Genomic DNA, 20,195 nt, shown 5'->3' on the forward strand with positions numbered 1-20,195 from the left:
CAGGCGGCCCAGTGTTTCGTTGGTTCGAATCCTGGGCGCGGACATGGCACTGCTCATCAAGCCACGCTGGGGCAGCGTCCCACATGCCACAACTAGAAGGACCCACAACGAAGAAGATACAACTATGTGCTGGGGGGCTTTGGGGAGAAAAAGGAAAAATAAAATCTTTAAAAAAAAAAAAAAAAGTGAGGGGAAGACATGACAGGGCTAATTTCACAGCGTAGTCTCCTCTATAATAAACATAATAGATGCCAAAGGTTTAAACATCTAATTTTTATGGTGAGAATGCATTAAGATTTGTGATTTTAAGATGTTATTGCCCCCAAACTTCAAGTGAATTTATTCACAAAATTAGTTTTTTGGCCTGAACAGACCAATGTATTTATGAACAATACATAAATGAACACTTAAGAACAAAAGCACATTATCAGCAACAACAAAAAATAATACCGACTTAGGAACGCCACTGAAAAGGAAGCTGTTCCCTGGTTGTTTTAAACTTAAGACACAATGCAAAGCATCCCAGCACTACAATTTAAAAAGAACAGTATGTTCCCGGTACAGAACTCCCTGTAAATCGAAACCGTTTTCACGGTGCCCACCTACCTAACAGAGCGGCAAAGATGGGGAAGCGGTTTGGGTTCAGGTCCAGCTGCTTGGCCACCTCGTGCATCAGGTACTGGCTCGTGGTGAGACTCTTCCCGTTCCGGCTCAGTTTCAGGGCGTGGGCACTGAAGTAGTAGGGGATGTTGCACAGCGCATAATCAGAGTCATATGCAACCAAGCCGTGGAAGCCGTTTTCTCTGCAGAAACCGATCACTTCTTGATGATGGTCCTCAATGCTCTGCGCAACCTGTGCAAGTGAGAAGAAAGCTCGTCACAGACTGGCTCCGCGGCAGCACGTACTCAACGCGCAGACCCGTCTACACAGATCCTGCATGCTCCAGATACGAAAACAGCCGAGAGAGCCAGACAGGCAAAAGGGCCATCAGGAAGCCTGCAGAACACTGCTCAAACAAGAAAGCCCGCGGGACACCATCTCCCGGCCAGTAGCTATGATCCCACCCAGACTGCAAATTCACTCTCAATTTCCTGTCAAGTGCAAAGATCACCCAACTTAAAAATATATGATGCCAGCTGAACTTTGGGACAGTATTTTTGAAGGAAAAGAGAGAAAAGGGAAAAAAGACTGAAAAGCCAAATGAAGAAGAGTGAAGGAAGAAACAGACAGACGTCAGCCACCCTCAGTGAAGCCAAAGTAATTTCTTCAAGGAGATCAAATGTATCAAATAGGTGAAATAATCATAAAAATTTTCTCTTAATAAAAGCTAAGTAGTATCCATCACCTACGTGTCTACTTTTTATACACCCTGGCGCATTCAGCACAGGGGATAATAATAAAGACGAACACATCTTCCCCCCAAAACAGTGGTCACATGCTCATTGTGTGCAAAGGCCCAGGCCCGGTGGGCGCCCCAGGTTCAGGACCACCCTGGAGACGAGGCCTGCCCAAATCCACTGCCTTCTCAGGGATGACCACAAGCCAAAGCTGCTGCTTCCCGCCCTGCCTCTGCCAACGGTCACCCCATCTACCTCAGGCATCCCTGACTTTGGGGGGGCCAGAGACTCTCTACTGCTAGAAATATACCAGAAGATACCGACACACGTTTCCCTAAAATGAATAAAATCAAAGACAGTCGATTCCTCTCCTGCTGTTTCCCAAACTCATTCGTCCAACGACAATCTGGGACGTTTTGTTTCCACAATGTAAGGCATTTTAGAAAACAGAATTTTAAACTCAAGCAGGTGATTCAACCACCTGGAACTAAGCCTCCACAGAGCCCTAAAGCCGAAACCGCGCGCCCTGCAACGGAAATTCCCAGAACGGCGCTGCCCAATGGTGGCCACGTTCAACTAAAGCTAAATTACGCGGGAAACCAAGCTGGCGCGGTCAAGGGTCACCCACGGGAGGTCAGCGCAGGGCTGCTCGCATTTCTCGCTGACTCACAGAGACGGGGTCTCCAAACTCTGCTGCGAAGTGAACTACAAGGAAAGCTCACTCCGAGGAAAGCAGCCCAGCGAAGGCGCCCTGCCGGGGGCCGGGGCCGGGAGCCGGGGGGGGCGGACCGTGCGGGGGCCGGGCCGCCGCGGGGAGGCCGCGCGCTGAGGGACACACGAAGCCCGGCCCTGTCCGCGCAGGCAAAAGCAAATCCTAACGGAAAACCATTCTCTGCATCCTCCTGATAAACATTTTCATTAAAATATTTTACTTTACAAGAAAGAACACCCAGCGTGTCCATTAACGCTCCGTTCCCTAGACGAGGAGAGCGCCCTCGCGGCCGGCTCCGCGCGCTCCACACACTCCGCGGACCCCGGCCCGCCAGGCCCCGCCCGCCTCAGAGCCCGCACCGAGCAGCACGCATGCGCGCGGGCTCCCCCCCCCCGCCACGGGCGGAGCCCCGGCCCCGGGACTTCCGGAAGGCGGCGGCCGCTCCCGCAACAGACCGGCGCGCGCCGAGCCCCGCCGCCGGCGGCCGCGTTGCAGCCGCTCTTCCGGACACTGCGGCTGCGCGCCGTCCAGCCTGGCCCGTCCGCTCCCCGCTCGGCGGCCGGAGATGACGCGGCTCGTCTTCCCCCGCGCTCTCGGCGGCCTCACCGCCCGACGCCCTCACTGCCCGCCGCGCAGCGGGAGAGAAGGGCCGGCCCCGCGGGTGGCGCGGGCGGCCAGCGGACTCAGGGCAGTGGGGACCGGCGGGCGGGCGGGAGTCAGCGCGGCAGACTCGGTGCCTCAGGGCGGCGGAAGTCAGCGTGGCGGGCACCCGGGCGGGCGGGCGCCGCCTCCAGAGCTGGGAGACGCTCGGCCTCTCTGACCCAGTGACCCCACTCCAGGAAACGGAGCCTAAGAAACCAACGCACCGGGTCAAACGCTGGGAGCAGGAACAGGGTCGGGAGACTCGTGTGGGAAGAGGTAAGCGAACTGTCAGGCGCTGGGGAAGCGACAGAACGGACGGCGTTCTGGAATGCTACCCCCGCCCCTGCGGCCACGTGGCAGCGGGTCTGCGCAGGAGACCGGAAGGGAAAAGGCCAAAGGCAGCACTGCGCCAGGGTGGTGCGATTACGCTTCAAACCCTTGTTAAAAGAAGTCGTCCCATAAAAAGCTCCCGCAGCGCTACCGGCCACGCGCCGCGGCCCGGGGACAGCGCTGCTCCCTGGCCCGCCCGCCCAGACGACGAGGCGCGGCGTCCGCATCCGCCGGCGGTCTGGCCTGGCACCCGGCACCCGGCAAGCACCGAGAGGATGGAAACGCTGGGGCCCGTCGCGGGGGCGCCGGAGAGTCCCGACACCGCCTGGAGAGGGGAATGAGCTCTGGCCGTCCGGCGGACCGCGCTCCTCTGCCTCGGGGCGGAAGGTGGAGCTCCGCAGCCGCCCCTCCCACGCCTCGACCCGCAGAGCGCCGGCTCAGATGCGGTCCACTCACAGCAGAGTGGACGAAGCATTAATTCACCACCACGCTAATTTGCAAATGATTAACACCACCTGACTGCCCCCGGCACGCCCAAGCCGACCGAATGCAGCCCGCTAGACGAGCTCCTAGAACGACAGGGAAAGGAACGGCGCCCAGGCGCAGACCTCTGCGCCCCGCCTCTGGCTCGCTTCCTGTCGCGGGCGCCCTGAGGGACGGCCACCCGGAGAACCCAAATGTCCAGGTTCCACTTCTGGCCCGACGCCCAGCCGGCCCAGCTAGGAACGTACAAGTAACGGATCTCGACGATTCCTTCACCTTCTAAGATGCTCGTATGCTTCCCCACTGTTAAAACCCACTCTGCCTTTATCTGAGGAAAAGCAACATGGCATTAATTAAAGCCACAGGGACAGAGACGCGGTCCTTTCCAAGAGGCAAAGGACGGAAGCGTGCAGCAGCCAGCACAGACCCCGTCTGCGGAGGAGGGACGAGCTGACAGTGGGCCCAACACGACCACACACTGTCCAGACCCACAGGATGGGACATCCCATACAGAGAATGAACTTCAGAGTGTGCCAAGGATGTCGGAGTGCCAGGACAGAATGCAGACTGACGGCGTATTGTGCTGTATGATAAAATGTCTGGAACGACCCCACTGAGCGGGCAGGGGAGCTGCCCTACGTAACTCTGGAAAACAGGGTTTGGAGTAGAAGCAGTGCCATCTGAGGACAGACGCTGAACTCTCCTCGGTAATCTGTGTCTCACAAGGGTACAGGGGTGCGGGGGGACAACACTGAACCACGTCACACGTGTAAGGCTGGAGTAAACCGATGAGCCGGGCATCTCGTCATTGGACGGGGTTACAAATTCACAAAGGGAGGCGGCCAGCCTGACCTGTGGTGCTGAGTTGGCCATAGAGACGTCTGCAAGAATTGGCATGTAGGGGACAACACAGCAGCCACTAGAGGTAAGTGTGCACAGGTAGGTTAGCCTACACACATCCTTCTCCAGCAGTCAGCCAAGGGCCTAGAAGCAACGACACCCCAGGGGCAAGAACTTCCACACCCCAATCTGGCTTCTAAATACTGCTCTCCACTACACAAAACTGGGGCCACTGAGGAAAACGGGGTTGGGGGGGGCCAATCCAAGATGAGCCCACAACAGCTATCTCGTGGCGCCAGCAAGGAAGGCAGTGCTCACAAAAGGCAGGACAAGGCGTGTCAGAGGGACAAGGACGCCCACCTGATGGCCAAAGCTGGAAGAATTTGTGCAACAAAATAATGTACTACTGAGCTATAACCCAACGTACAAAGTGAATACATAAGTCTACACTGATATAAACAAATGATGGGATAAAATAAAGGGGGAAGAGGCAAATCCTCCCCACAGAAGAATTGAAACAATAATGTAAAATCCCTCCCCAATAGGTGGAGTTTGTTCCCACCACATCGCTTGACTAAAAGACCACTTCCAGAGAACCAAACAACAAAGGGGACAGCAGTCACGTCACAGAGCAGACGCCCAGCAGACACCACCATGGGACAGTATGACAAGATGGGCACTGTACCTCTGGGGTGTTCTCCCCAAATCACGAGAACACATCAGAGAGCCCAAATTGGAGGCAAGCCTACAAAATACCTGATCAGGACTCCAAAAGTGTCGAGGTCACCAGAGACAAGCAGAGGCTGAGGAGCTGTCCCAGACCACAGGGGACTAGGGAAACGAGATGCCTTAGGGTGAGCGGGTACCCTGGATTGGGTTCTGGAGCTGAAGAGGACACTGATGAGAAACAGATGAATGAAGCATATAATGCAGTGAATGGTACTGTACCAATGCCAATGTCTTAGTTTTGATAATTGTACCAGCTCAGAGGATGTTAACACACATGGAAGCGAGTGAAGAATATTTGGGAACTTTCTGTACCATCTCTGCAACTTTTCTAAAAACCTAAAATTATTCCAAAGTAAGAAGATTATTTTAAAAATAAAGAATTCAACAGTCGACAAGCCTCCAGCAAAAAGACTATTCTAAGCTACTTCATCAGGCAAATGAAGCACTGACAGGTCCGAACTGCAAAGTCTCCAGGAGCCTGTGACATGAAAAAACAGCTCTCCCCAGACAGTCAGCAGAGGGCAGCAGGAAAGCCCAGCACAGATGGGACTGGGTTAACTATAAACCTAACAATGAATGAAGCAAGCCCAACAACCAAGAACATCTGTGAGAGGCCCAGCAAACAAGTCCTCCAGACTCACGGCCAGGAGCCTGAGAGTCGGAGCGGAGGGCTGGAGCGGGTAACTCCATGCAAGGTTTGGGGGGGACAGGAAGGAGGTCTGGGTTGCATCAAAATAGGACTTGAGAGGCAGTTATTTGATGAAAAATAAAAATTAAATGCCAGAGGTTATGCTTACGGGAAGCGGGTCTGAAAGGGCGTCAGCCGTGGTCCTCCTCTGAGGGTGTCCTGTCTTCTGATTAGAAGGCCTTTGGTCCCTCGGTTCCATTTTTCTAATCTACTCTCACCAACTCCTGGGCCTTCGAGCTCCTGGGTCAGACTAGGCACTGTACAAAGACACTGGTATGTCTAGTTCTTAATTCTAATTTTAGAAGTGAGTAAAAACGATTAAATACAATGTTGGGAAGATTATTTCAATTTGAACTCCCAAAAAGTATAAGGCAAGCTGAAGAACTGAGCCCAGAGACCCACATACTTCCAGGGGATAACAGAAGGGGTGGAGCCTCCCACCCAGAGCAAGCCAGACTTGGAATTACACTTAGCATCCTTAGGAAAACCCCATGCTGGTAAGCAGGGACCACCCACCGCTCAATAAAGGCACCAGGCCTTGACTGACGTTTGCGGTGCTGCCATCACCCCCCGTCAAAATGCAGCTTCCAGTCAGGGGAGTGAGATCCAAGAGTCCTGCATGGGAGCATGGAGCAGGTGACTCTGCTCCTGCCACATGTGTGGGAGCCACATCCAGACCGGGAACCATGAAACACCTCCCCTCAGCTCTCCACCCATCCATCCTCAAGACATGCAGGGGATGCAGTCAGTGTGGAAGAGCTTTGGTAGCTGGCAAAATGTCTCATTTTTGGTCCTAATGAAGTATTTTATACTTAGTTGGGAATAATTTCATGCTACTACATATTGCCACAGAAGCCTAGGTAAATCTTTTTGTCTCAGTAGTTTTAAGTGTCATCATTAAAAAGGCAGATACATCAAAACTCAGTATTTTTACCAAGAATAATGACTAAAAACTTCCCAAACTTGCTTTGCAAGGGTAACTACTAATGCGGAAAGCAGCTATGGGGACAGTCTCGTAAGACAGCCTTCCTTACTCCTAATCGCCAGTGAAGAAGCACCTGTACGGTGAGGTCTGCCTCTAGCATCGCTGCCGACTTTATGCTTTCTGTGTCTCCATTTCTTCTGCAGAAATAATAGTACCCTACCTCACAGGGCAGCTGTGACGCTCCAAGGAGTTGCTACGTACAGCTCTGAACCATTCATAAATCATAAGCGCTGAACACGTGTCAGATACTCTTTAAGTGAGCTATGCGACAAAAGATCTGCTTCTTCATACTTTTCATGTAGGACATGAAACACGATGAGTTGTCATAAATAGATTCTCTGACACAAAGAAAAAAATACTCTATGTGGTTATTCTTTAGAATAATTTTACACCATCTCAGAGAGTAATGTGACACACTGTCCAGCCAGCTGCCAGATTTAAAAGATATGTCAACCTGAGCACAAGGGGATATGAGTCGACCTAAATTCTTGTTTCAAAAAAATCAGGCTTTGACTTTTATCCAGCTGAACTAGTCACTAGGAATTAGGAGGGTAAAACTCACCCAGGCTACTTACTACCTACTCAAGTCCAGCAGAAGAATGAACATAAAAGTCAACTCCAATTTGGTGGAAGATTTTTATTGTCATTGCTTACTTTAAAAGGGCAGTTTAAATGTTACGACACACATTAGCAATGTCTCTGAAAGGAAATCTCTCCCCCTCAGGAAATCTGAACTCAGAGCTGAGTAAGTGTCTTACCTTACGCATCTCGTTTATTCTGTAAGAATTGGCTGTAGTGCTCTTAAAAGCAAAGAAAAATAATTTCTTTTAAAATAAGGGAGTGGCATGTGCCAAGATTCTCAACTTCATTAATCATAAGGGAAATGTAAATCAAAACCACAAATGACATACCATTTCACATCCATTAGGATGGCTATCAAAAAAAAACCAAACAGAAATAAGCTAGGTGTTGGCGAGGATGTGGAGAAATTGGAACCTTTGTACACTGCTGGTGGGAATGGAAAATGGTGCAGCTGCCGTGGACAACAGAGCAGAAGTTCCTCAGAAAGTTAAGCACAGATTTACTATATGACCTAGCAATTCCACTTCCAGGTATATGCCTAAAAGAATTGAAAGCAGGGACTCAAAACAGATATTTGCACCCCCATTTTCATAGCAATATTGCTCACAATAGCCAAAAGGTGGAAGCAACCCAAGTATCCATCAGTGGATGAATGAATAAGTAAAATGTGGTCCATCCATACAATGGAATATTATCCAGCCTTGAAAAGGAAGAAAATTCTGATACATGCTACAACATGGATGAACCTTGAGGACATTATGCTCAGTGAAATAAGCCAGTCACAAAAGGACAAATACTGTGTGATTCCACTCATATGAGGGACCTAGAGGAGTCAAACCCATAGAGACAGAAAGTAGGATGATGGGTACTGGGGGCTGGGGGAGATGAATGTTTAATGGGACAGAGTTTCAGTTTGGGAGGATGAGAAAGTTCTGGAGATGGATAGTGGTGATGTTTGCACAACACTGTGAATGTACTTAATGCCATAGAGAGCTATACACTTAAAAATGGTTAAAATGATAAAAATTTTTATGTATAGTTTACCACAATTTAAAAAATAAAAATGTATAATAATAAAAAGAGGGTGGTGCCCCATCTCCCCTCTCCTCAGGAATCCTAGGCACCTGGCTCCAAGATGTAACCTCCTACTTGTCAAAAGACAGAAGTTTTATTTTTCCCTTTGGTAATGACCTTAGCATGCATGTAATGGATTGTATCTGCCAGGCTATATAAAAGGGTGAGATTTCTTTTTTTCTTTGCCATCTCTTTAGCAGACTGCCTGTGATGAAATTACAGTCTGGTTCAATGCTTATTCAATAGTAAGGCTGTTTCTTTCTCTGCTAAGACAAAGTTAAGTAAGAGAGTGGATGTCATAAAAGAAATGCAAATTAAACTTTATAAACTTTAAAAATAAAAAGATAGAAGAGTGAAAAAAACACCAATATTGTATTCACTGTCTATTTAGCCTACTATATTAATCTCCTAATGACTCAGCTAACTCCTAGCAATATTCTTCTTGTTAAAAATCTAATTCTAAAATACAGTACATCAAAATTTAAGTTTCAGGATTTAGGAAAATGAATCTCAGATCGATACAATTTATTTCAAGATGGTGAAACTTGCAAACTCTTTACTGAAATATTTTATGGCTCACATAGGTGCAGGAGATTGAAAACCACAGAGCACAGCCAGGCAGCACAGAGAGGCCCTCCCCACTGGGACTGGCTGGCACTCTGCTCGTAGAGACGAACAATGAACTCCAGAACTCTGAAAACTCAACCCTCCAGCACACTTAGCTACACTAAGTGCAAAATGCGAACAACATGGTAGGTTCAGTCTTTCCAAAGAATTTAATTTATTCCAGAGACAAGTGAGAAATGCCAAGTGACTAGGGCACAAAGAGATCACAGATCCTTAACGACTGTAGATTTACCATCACCTTTGCAGATAATTTAGAGATAATTTAGGACCAGTTCAACCCTAAACTGGCCCTAAGATGCCTAGAAACGATATTTGATAGAACCAGGTATAAGGAGGGAGAAAAGGTGGCTAAATTCGGCCGATTTCCCTAAGCAGTCACCCGTGTACTTCAATACAGCTCCTAAGCTAAGAAGCATAAAGGGCTTATTCAAAGATCAAGGCTCTGTGCCAGGTGGCCAAGCCGAAACTACTTATCCATGGAAGTGACTCGACTATGGGTTTGAACAGTTAAACTTTCTACATCCTTCTGCCATCACACTGCCTCGAACAAGGGCTCGAGTAACTGGTGAGTGGAAGTGACTTATTTGTCCGCATCAAATATATTCTGAACACCTGCTATACCCAGGTAACGTCCTAAGAGCTGGATAACAGGCTAGGTCATCACAGGTCTTACTTTCTAGAGAAAACATACACATCAGTAAAAAATGAAATAAACAATCCCAGCTAGACAGAGACATTTGGAGAATTTTAGAATATTTTTACTTGAACTCTGATCATTTATGTCTAATTGTTCTATTTAGAAAATTTTGCCTATAAATCCAGTGGAAAATAAAGCTAATTTTTCAAATTCCGAAGTGTCTCCTCTTCAGGGTGGGAGGTGGGCAAAATGGGTGAAGGGGGTCAAAAGGTACACACCTCCAGTTATAAAATAAATAAGTCCTGGGACGCAATGCAGGGCATGGTGACTACAGTCTTGCAGTCTTGTATATTTGAAAGTTGCTAAGAGAGTAGATCTTAAAAGTTCTTATGAGAAAAAAAATTTCCAACTGTGTGGTGACAGATGTTGACTTACTGTGGTGATCATTTCACAATATATGCATATAAATCATTATGTTATATTCCTGAAACTAATACAATATTATACATCCTTATATCTCAATAAAAAATAATAAAGAATCTTCTCTTCATATTACATGGAATCTGGCATTTATTCCTATGGTCGATCACTTACTAAGGCTGGAATGTGTAACGTGTTAATTAGTTTCTTTCCATTGTATAAAACAAAATGAAGAGCCATGCAAGTCAAGGAATATGTGAGAGACAGGGTGTGTATTTTAATTTAGAAAACTAAGCTGTATTTCTGATTATTTTTTCTTCCTAGTATACTTAGAAATCTCTATTTCAAACATTCATACGGCTTTACGAAGGTACAAAGCTTAGAATTCTTTGGTGTGTTCACATCAGGATTTCCTAGCCTGGGCACAACCCACATTTCGGGCTGGACAGTTCTTTGCTGTGGGGCCATCCTGTGCCTTGTAGAAGGCTCAGCAGCCCCGGCCTCTGCCCACCAGAGGCCTGCAGTCAACAAGCCCTCAGTCGTGACAACCAAAAATGTCTCTAGACCTCACCAGAACCACCCCCCACTGAGAACCACTCACTGGTCTTCACTGACTACAGAGCTGGTCCCATGACATCAAAGGACATTTCAAACGCTGACATGGGACAATGACATGGGTGAGCCAGGCCAGACCAAGTTCCTTGAAGGAGCCCATCCTTTCCTGCTATGTTCACCCCTCCATGCTGGCCAGTATCAGGCACTCAATGTTTGCTACAGAATGAATCATCACTGGGAACCAGTCAGAACCGGGAGTACAAAAAACTTAAGTAAGAAAATAAATCTTAGGGGCTGGCCTGGTGGCGTAGTGGTTAAGTTCACACTGTCTGCTTTGGCAGCCCGAGACTCGTGGGTTCAGAGCCCAGGTGTGGACCTACACCACTCGTTGGTGGCCATGCTGTGGTGGTAACCCACATACAAAAGAGGGGAAGACTGGCACAGATCTTAGCTCAGCAACAATCTTCCTCACCAAAAAAAAAGAAAAAAGAAATCTTACATAATAACCATTGATCCAGGTGTTGAAAGAAAATAATTAAATTTGTCTGCCTACCTAAATAGCACAAAGCAAATATGTGATTAAAAGGTGGAGGGCCTAGACTACACATCCAGGAGACGTAAACAGGAGTAACAGTGCAGGCCTCAGGGAGCTCACAGTCAGAGGGGTGTCCGTGTGCAGGCAGCTCACTAGAGCACAGCTCACTAGAGGAGACCGCCGGAACCACCGCTGCGGGTAGAGGGTGCTGCTCGTGTCCCTGGACCACCTCTGGGGACATCAGAAGAGGCGCTGTGGCAGAAGTTGGCATGAGATGGGTTCTGAAGTAGGAGTAAAATTCTGACAAGCAGAAGTGGGCAGTTAGACGAGAAGGGCGACACAGGCAGAGGTGGGAAGTTGGGCGTCTCATGGGGAGACAGTGAATGGTCTGGTCGGGAGATTTATAAGACCAGCAGAGGAACTGTGAAGCATGAAGGAAGGTGGGCCAGGTTCAGATCACAGAAGGGTCTGGATTAGAGTTTTCTTTAAGTCGTGGGCAGTAGAGTGACCTACCTGAGATGACCTGCTGGGTGGGGGGCCCAGCGGCCCCGAGGCAATTCTGACTACTCCCTCAATTTAATGAAATGGTATTTACCCTGAGTCCCTCTTGCATTCTACTTTTTGTTCTATTTTATTCTATATTATTTTTTCTAAATGCTGGTAAACACCCAATAATTTGGATTCACAACCCACCAATGGCTTTGCAAAAGTACTTGTTAGACCTTTCGGGTAAATTTGGTGAGGTCAAATGTTGGAGGATGGGAAATGAGGAAGACAAGGATAAGGAGAGACTGCTGGGCTAGAACTGATGTGAGGCGTTGCAGGGACTGGCAGGATGGGAGGTGAAATGACGGCTCCCAGGTGGTGAGTCTAACTTTGAGGTGGGTGACCACAGGGCTCAAACCGTTTAGGGCTAAAAGTGAGATCAGAAGGGACTGGGAGAACAGAAGATGGTGGGAAGGAAAAGGAGAACGCGGCCTACCTCAGCAGGGTCAGGCTACACAGGGGACAGGGAGCTTAAAGTGCTAAAGGTGGTGTCACTGTTTCCACTAATCATAGGGTCCAAGCTCTGGGGTAGCTGACGTGAAAACGCAGCAGGCACTCAAGCTGAGGACTCTAAGACTAGATGAGGCATGAGAACAGTCAGTCTGCGTGAGGAATGAGACATAGCATCTCTCTAAGTACATAAAACCAGCTGTTCAAGTCTTGAGGACAGTGAAAGTGTGCCTTGGAAACCATCAGATGAAGAACGAATATGTGGATAGTATTAAGCTCACAAAGGGATTATGAGAAGGAAGAGTGAGTAATGGAGACGGTCCAGAGAACTGAGGCATTTATGGAAGGGAGCACTTCAGTAGCCCCAGGAAATGGAAGCACTTTGATCATCAAAAGGGTTCGAAGAGGCAGATGGGAAAAGAAAGAGTGGGTTTCGCTAAGTCTAACTTTAAAGAAAAAGCGAAAGAGATTTAGACAAGGGTGATAACTGTTGATAAAGATCAGTGCTGAAACCACAAATTGGTGGCTCAGGAGCTCAATCTAGCTGGGAACCTATCTTGCTTGGCTTAAATGGTATTTTTTAAATGGGATCATCTCCAATAAAAATCTGGATTTCTGGCTTTCTTGAAAAATCTGAAGGTCTGGCAATGTTGGCTCAATAGTCTTGTACGGCTTTTAAAATGGACACACCTGGATCTACTGAGTACGGGCACGCACAATTTGCAGGAGGAGAGAGAAATTATGGAATATCATGCAGGCATTAAAAAGAATTAGAACTATAAGTACTGACATGGAAAGATTTTTTTATATTATAAAAAAAGCAAATTGCTGAATAATGTATTGTCTAATCACATTAATGTTAAAAATTAAAACTATATTGTGATAATATATTGTATAATGTATGATATAAAACATATGTAAGCAGCTGCTGTGGAAAGCAGTATGACAATTCCTCAAGAAATTAAACATAGATTTACCAAATGACCCAACAATTCCACTTCTGGGTATATAGCCAAAAGAACTGAAAGCAGGCACTTGAACAGAATTTTGTACACCCACATTCACAGCAACATTATTCATTATTCACAATAGCCAAAAGGGGAAGCAACCCAAGCATCCGTCGACGCATGGATAAACCAAATGTTGTCCACCCATATAATGGAGTATTATTCAGTCTTAAAAAAGAAGGAAACTCTGATACAATATTACAACACGGATGAACCTGGAAGACATTAGGCTAAGTGAAATAAGCCAGTGACAAAAATGGTACGCTGGAAGAAAATAAATATTGTAAAACAAGTATTTTAAGTGGATGACTGGTTTGAGTTTAATGTGGTCAATTTTGAACCATAAGTACTTTGAACATAAGTGCAATCTGAGGTCTTCAAGAAGGTATACTGCTAGTTTTCAGGGTCTCCTGGGTAGAAACTGCCACTCCCATTCTGGCTGAAAAAGCAGTGGAGGCATTGTGCTATCAGATCTGCCCTGGGCGTGAACTGCAGGTGGGCACACACCCAAAGCATTCTTACACAATGGAGCTGAACTTTGACTTCAGCATGGCACTTCCCTCTGGAAGAGGTTCCTGGTTACTTGTCCCCAGATGTCGCTTAATCAGCAATTCCGTTTCCTCCCCTATAAAATGGGGTAACGAAACACTATGAGGCCTAAGCAAGACAACGCTGTGAGAGGGAACCTAGCCAGGGCCTGCCACCCTACAAGTTAGTTCCCCTGCCCCACCCAGTACACAAGGAAAGAGACCATCATCCCAAAATCTCAAAGCATAGTTGAATCTCACATCCCCCTGACTTACAACACGATTACGGCCTTATGTAAGATCCAAGCAAAGGTGCCAGAGCACGGATTCAGGACGGACCCGAAGGACCACACTGTAAACCCGCAGAGTGATACCACAAGTCTGTGGCAGGAACATGGAGGGAAGCTCCAGGAACTGAAATAAACATGAGCTCCTCACTAAGTGTCAACAGCTACACTGACTCAAGGCACACAAGACCAACGCTCCTGGTAACCAGCAGAAGCCACGCTCAGGCCAGGCCGCGCAGGGAGAGCAACAAAACCCGCTGATGCGTGTGGGCCAACTTCCAATGGTTTATAGAAACCCAATTATTACTCTATCAAAGACAGATTCTTCTAAGTCAAAAAAGACTTCTTTAAGCAAAGCTGAGAGAAAATTAAGCCTTTCTGCCAGTTTGCAGAACCCTAGAGATGGTCAGTAAGATAGTAAATTTTTATAAAAGAAATGCCTCATGTGCCCAACACTATATATAGTGAGGTGTTGGTGTCAATTCCTTTGTCAATTTTTATTTAACCTTTTTTTTAAAAAAAAAACAAGTACTGGGGCTGGCCTGGTGGCATAGCAGTTAAGTTCTCGCACTCTGCTTCGGCGGCCCAGGGTTCACTGGTTCGGATCCCAGGCACAGACCTTACCAACCCTTATCAAGCCATGCTGTGGCAGGCGTCCCGCATATAAAATAGAGGACGATTGGCAGCAGATGTTAGCTCAGCGCTAATCTTCCTAAAAAAAAACAAAAAAACACAAGTACTGGGGCAGGCCCAGTGGTGTAGTGGTTAAGTTTGCACGCTCCACATTGGTGGCCAGGGATTCTCAGGTTCGGATCATGGGCATGGACCTACACACTGCACATCAAACCATCCTGTGGCAGCATCCCACATACAAAATAGAGGAAGACTGGCACAGATGTTAGCTCAGGGACAGTCTTCCTCACCAAAAAGAAAAGTACTGGTTATCATACAGTAAAATTAACTTTACTTGTGAGGTATAGTTCTATGATTTTAAAACATTGTACCACCACCATCAGCATACAGAACAGTTCCATCACCCCAAAAGCTCCCTGCTGCTGACCCTTTATATTTACACCTGCTCCTGCCCCCTCCCCTCCAGCAACCACTCACCTGGTCCCCATCACTAGTCTTATCTTAAGAATGTCACATAAAGAAGCCTTTTGAGCCTGGCTTCTTTCACTCAACATAAAGCCTTGAAGATTCACCCAAGTTGTTACATGTGTCAATAGCCCCTCCCTCTTTACTGCTAAGCAGCATGGCAGGGCATGGATGGACCAGTTTAACTATTCACCTATCAAAGGATATTTTGGTTGTTTGCAGTTTGGGCTATCACGAATAAAAACACTAGAAACATTAAAGTGTAGTTTTTGTGTGAACAAAAGTTTCATTAGGTAAATACCCAGGTGCAGGACTGCTGGATCATATGTAAGTGTACGTTTAACTTTACAAGAAACTGCCAAGCTGTCTTCCGGCAGGTGTGCCCTCTCGAATTCCAACCAGCCACCGGCTGATTCCAGTTGCTCAGCATTCTTGTCAGCATTTGGTATTGTCAGTACTGTTTACTTCAGCCATTCTAACAGTGATATGTCATCATGGTTTTAATTTACTTAGCCATTTTAATGGGCATCTTTTAAAAACAGTACACACTGCTTCACTCCCTTAGAGATCACTGAACATAAATTTTTCTGACTCAGTATTATCCTTACAGAATAAACACTGTACCACCCTCAGAGGCTACTGAAGTACCTGCAGGGTTGTTGTCCTTTTCCTAAAGTAGCCCTAGTATCCTATCTGCTTTTTATAGCTTTTTTATCTTCTCCCATGTGAAGTGTCACTTCTTGCTATTAATGGTGCTCCTGCCTCTGGCAGCCTTTCCTCTGCACTTTTCTCAAGCTGAGTTTAGAAATAGATAACTAAACTTATCAGAATTACATCTGCAAACGAGAGTAGTCTACGAGGGAGAGAACTTGATTCTTCAATGAGGAAAGAGAAAGCCTTTTTTTTTCTTCTTGGGTCACTGTACCAAACTTCCTGACCTCTCACTTGGCTGCTGAGAAATTTCTAGTAGCTAAATTTCTAACACATTTTCCAAAAGGGAGAGGCTGCCAGGTAAGTGGCCACCAGGCAACTGAGTCCTTACTATATTAATCTGTGCAATTAACACTATATTGTGATACTGTATCAGGAGTTCAAAGCTTATCTAAAGCAAAATAATTACAAACAAAATTATCTTGTGTGCAGAAACCTAAGTGGAATAAGTGATCTTAAATCTAGTTTCAATACTTATTCACACATCGGTTAAAATTCAGAGCACCTAGTAGGTAAGTGTCTCACAGGGGTGCAAAGATAAATACAAAGAAATTTTACAACTGAAAAAGAATTCAGCAGTTCTTTGAAAAGTCACAGTGACCGGATACACACTAAATCTAATAATCCTAAGTAACATTTACAGGGCTCCTTTGCAAGTCACCAGACTAGAAAGCTCATTCCGTCTTTTCAGTGGCAGTTTCCATCTCTGAACAAGATGAAACTGCTAACGCTCTGTGGCATCTTCGGAAGGCGGGTCACATCTGGGATCGGCACTGCCTCACTTCCCTGGAGCTGGGGCTCAGGGCAGAAAATGCCAGCAGCAGTCCTGGCCCTCACCCCAACTTCCCCAGGGGACGCACACTGTCTTTGCCACCTCACAGACCAATCGCCATTCCTCCGGGAGCCTCGACCTGCAGACTTAAAAACCCTGCCACCAATTGCAGCCGGATCGGGGAGGGACTTCCGCTATCACTTTCGGCTTCACCACCACCATCTCAGCACAGGCAGTCAGGAAGAGCCTGAATTTCACAAACTTTGGGCACAAGCTCAGTTTCAAAGCGAAATAAAGGAACAAACAAGTCGGAAGGCCTCAGAGTGGCAAGAGCCAGAAAACCAAAACAGCCCCCCAAAAAATTTTAAAGAAAAATGTGAAAAAGGAAGCAATTGAAACTCAAGTCAAGGGTCACTGATTTGCATGTTATCTCTGCGGCCCCGCCGGCCGAAGCTCCCCTCGGCCCAGGCTCAGCCGGCAGCCCTCTGCCAAAGGGACAGGGCGCCAGAGCCCAGGCTCTGATTACCTGGGTGCACGGTCCAAGCGGCCAGTCCTCCCCGTGCAGAGCAATAAATCCTGGAAACTCTGAATCAAGTTGGCCCTGACTCTGAGCTACTCCCTTCACAGCAGATACACAGAACCCAGGACTTTGTTCAGACTCCAAGTCACAGAACTGGCAAAATCCCACCACGTCAAATTTCACTATTCTCTGAGCTCTAGCACACACAAGTCAGACAATTTCTCTCAAACTGTCAGCTTCCAGGGAACCTGGACACGGCCCTGCCTCTCGGGAGGAGGCCAACTCGGCAGGCCTCCCCCAGGTCCCTGCCCGGGCTGGGGCCGGCGCAGCAGCGGACAGACCTCCATCCACCCCCCTTCCCGTCCCCCTCGCCCACTTGCTCCCAGAGAAACCTGTTGCTCTGCACGCACCGCTCAACTCGAGACGACGATCCCGCACGAGTCCAGGTCAGTCACCTGCCGCCTCGGATGCCGGGGGCTCCGGCCGGGGGGCAGCCACCACGGGCCCGAGGCGCTCGGCCGGCCCGGGCCGCCCCCGACCCCCGGGCCCGGGACGGAGGGGGGCCGGGGCTCGCAGCCGCCGCCGGGCGCCAGGCCGCGCGTCCATCTTGCGGCCGGCGGCCGGCGAGGCCAGAGGGGCGCCTGCGGCCCGGCCCAGGGCACTCTGACCCCGGCCCCCTGACCCCGGATTCCAGCGACCCTGGTCCCCCTGACCCCAGCCGCCCAGCCCTCGGGCCCCGGCCCTCGCCCACAGCCCACTCTGACCCGGGTTCGAGCGACCCCGGCCCCCCCACCCCCGGGCTGCCCGGACCCCGGCCCGCGCCCCCGCCCCCGCCCGCGGCCGCACCTTGACGTGGAAGCGGATGAGCGCCAGGCGGATGCAGTGCGCCATGCAGACGGGCGGCAGGAACCAGACCTTGGGCGGCGGGGTGCCCTTGTTCTGGACATGGCTGACGATCTGCTGCGCCGTCTGGCGCTCGTTGCCCTGCCGCTTGACCCACTCGTGCAGCCGCGCCTTCTCGAGCGCGCCGTTGAAGAAGACGAAGAGCTCGATGTTGCCGCCGAAGCAGGCCTTGGCCAGCGCGGCCAGGTAGCCGAGCATGTGGTTCCACTGGCCGCCGCTGACCCAGTCGGTGTAGAAGCCGCCGTAGAGGCGGTGCAGGCAGTTGTCGGCGTCCACCAGCAGGCGCAGCGGCGTGTGCGGGGGCCGCTGCCGCCCGCCGCCCACCAGGCTGCCCCGGGCCAGCTTCTGCAGCTCCACCGGCACCACGGCGCTCGGGCAGTGCTTCTCGATGTAGTCCTGGAAGCCCTGCACGCCCATGGCGGCGGCGGGCGCGGGGCGGCGGGGCGGCGGGGCCGGGGGCGGCGGGGCCGTGGCGGGCGGGCGGGCGGGCGGCTCTAGGGGGGGCCGGGGCGGGCGGCGGGCGCGCTCATGGCCGCTGCGGCCGCCATGTGCTGCCGCCTCCCAGGGCCATGGCGGGGAGGGACCTGCGCCGTGCGCCGCTCCGGGCCCGGGCCAGGCTGAGGCGGCCTCGCGCGGGCGGGCGGGCGGCGGCGGGGCGGGGCGCGGCGCGCGAGCTGACGCACGCGGCCGGCGGAAGGGGCGGGGAGGCGGCGCCGGCCGGCCCGGACCCGGACCGCGAGAGCCGGGACCGCGCATCCTGGACCCCGCGCCCCGAGACGTGGACCCGGGCCACGAGCCCCGAGGCCCGGGACCAGACCGCGAGAGCCGGGAACGCGGACCCCGGACCACGAGCCCCGAGAGCCGGGACTGCAGACCCCGGACCACGAGCCCCGAGACCTGGGACCGGACCGCGAGAGCCGGGACCGCGGACCCCGCACCCCAAGACCTGAGACCCGGGACCGCGGATCCCGGACCCCGAACCCCGAGACCCGGGCCGCGGGCACAGCCCGGGAGGAGAGGCCGCGCGGCCCGCCCGGGGTGGCGGCGCCCCGGAGGTCTCGGCGCGGCTGCCGCATCCCATCCCGGGGTCCCAGCCCGGACGAGGCTCCGTCCTGGTCCCCCGGGGCCGGCCACCTGGAGGAGGCCTCATCCCCGGGAACCGGTCACCTGAGGAGGACCCGTCCTCATCCCTGGGGTCCCATCGCCCGAGGAGGCCCAGGAGGCGGGTCACGGCGGGCGGCCGCGGGGGCACGGGTGGGCAGGCCGCCGGAGCTCGGCGGTCGGGCGCCCGTCCCGGTGGAGCAGGGACCGTGGCCGCGCGGTGTCCCGGCGCAGGTGCCGAGCCGCGGAGACGCCCCTGCTCGCTCCACCTTGGCCGTGACGGCGTCCTCGGTTCACTTAGGAAAAAGACCCCCAGACTTGCAGGTGTCCACGGAGGGGTCCCAGCTCCCAGGACGTCGGAAAGGTGGGACTGACCCCCGCCCCGGGCCCGGGCTCCCCTCCGGGAAACGGGGCGGTGCGAGCGGCCTCCCCCGAGCGCCCGTGGGGAGCAGGGCTGCGGACGGACGGCGGCCCCGACTCTGAACCCGCTAGGCGTGGGGTCCCTGCAGGAGGCTGAGACCGCGGGCCTGTCGGGGCGCGTGGGAGGCCCGCCGTCTGCAGATCCCCGCGCCTTCCCGGGGCTGAGCCGCCCGAGGGGGGCCCTTCAACCCGAGCAGCATCTTCGGGGAGGAGGCTGTCAAGACTTCTGTCCCAGAGCTCTACAGTAACTGCCGTTAACGTGAGGGTAATACTGTAAAGATATGCTTCAGTAAGACGTCTCTAAAAACATTAATGTCTTGCAGAATGAAGCATTTAGAAACTTTGAATTCTTAAAAGTTTGAAAGTCGAGTTTGTACTCCCCTCCAACCCACCCATCTGTTCTTCTGGAGAAACCCCCGGAGAGGAGCAGCCCAGACGGCAGGGGCGGAGCAGAGGAGCCTGACCCGCCTAGGCGGCAAGAAGCCCCCAGCTCTCTCCCTGAAAAGACCAGTTGAATTTTTCAGTTTCTTTTCTTATAGCTTCACGTCAAATACAAGCCACTGTGACACATGCATGAGTAAAATGCTCTTGGTATTTTGATAAATATGTTTAATTTTTAAAAGACAGACTGGCGAGTTAAGCCACTTACCCATGCACAAAATTCGTCAAGCCAGAA

General features: G+C 50.7%; 1 protein-coding gene and 2 long non-coding RNA genes across 12 annotated transcripts in view; 2 read left to right on the forward strand and 1 right to left on the reverse strand.

The window, feature by feature from the left end:
* Positions 1–18,594, reverse strand: part of FAM120A (family with sequence similarity 120 member A) — a 108,783-nt gene extending 90,189 nt beyond the window's left edge. For 2 of the 9 annotated variants that reach the window (XM_070248147.1, XM_070248146.1), the window contains exons 1-2: positions 2,917–3,268; positions 607–853 (exon numbers count right to left, since the gene is read on the reverse strand). In XM_070248147.1, the coding sequence (XP_070104248.1) occupies positions 607–853; positions 2,917–3,249 (580 nt within the window). In that variant the 5' untranslated portion in view covers positions 3,250–3,268. Of the gene's footprint in view, positions 1–606; positions 854–2,270; positions 2,527–2,916; positions 3,269–17,505; positions 17,638–17,941 lie in introns of those variants that run through there. The other 7 variants (XR_011431144.1, XM_070248144.1, XM_023627593.2 and 4 more) reach the window with 7 other exon arrangements.
* Positions 4,298–7,568, forward strand: LOC106782475 (uncharacterized). The gene is made up of 2 exons (XR_001379660.3): positions 4,298–4,430; positions 4,891–7,568. It is a non-coding gene; the product is annotated as an uncharacterized lncRNA (long non-coding RNA).
* The window catches only part of LOC102149236 (uncharacterized), a 51,704-nt gene continuing 48,809 nt past the window's right edge, over positions 17,301–20,195 (forward strand). The window contains exon 1 of one of the 2 annotated variants that reach the window (XR_011431147.1): positions 17,301–17,541. This is a non-coding gene — a long non-coding RNA (uncharacterized lncRNA). The remainder of the gene's footprint in view (positions 17,542–20,195) is intronic. The other variant, XR_011431146.1, reaches the window with a different exon arrangement.

Source organism: Equus caballus, chromosome 23 (genome assembly GCF_041296265.1).
Source record: "Equus caballus isolate H_3958 breed thoroughbred chromosome 23, TB-T2T, whole genome shotgun sequence".
Classification (NCBI taxonomy): domain Eukaryota; kingdom Metazoa; phylum Chordata; class Mammalia; order Perissodactyla; family Equidae; genus Equus; species Equus caballus.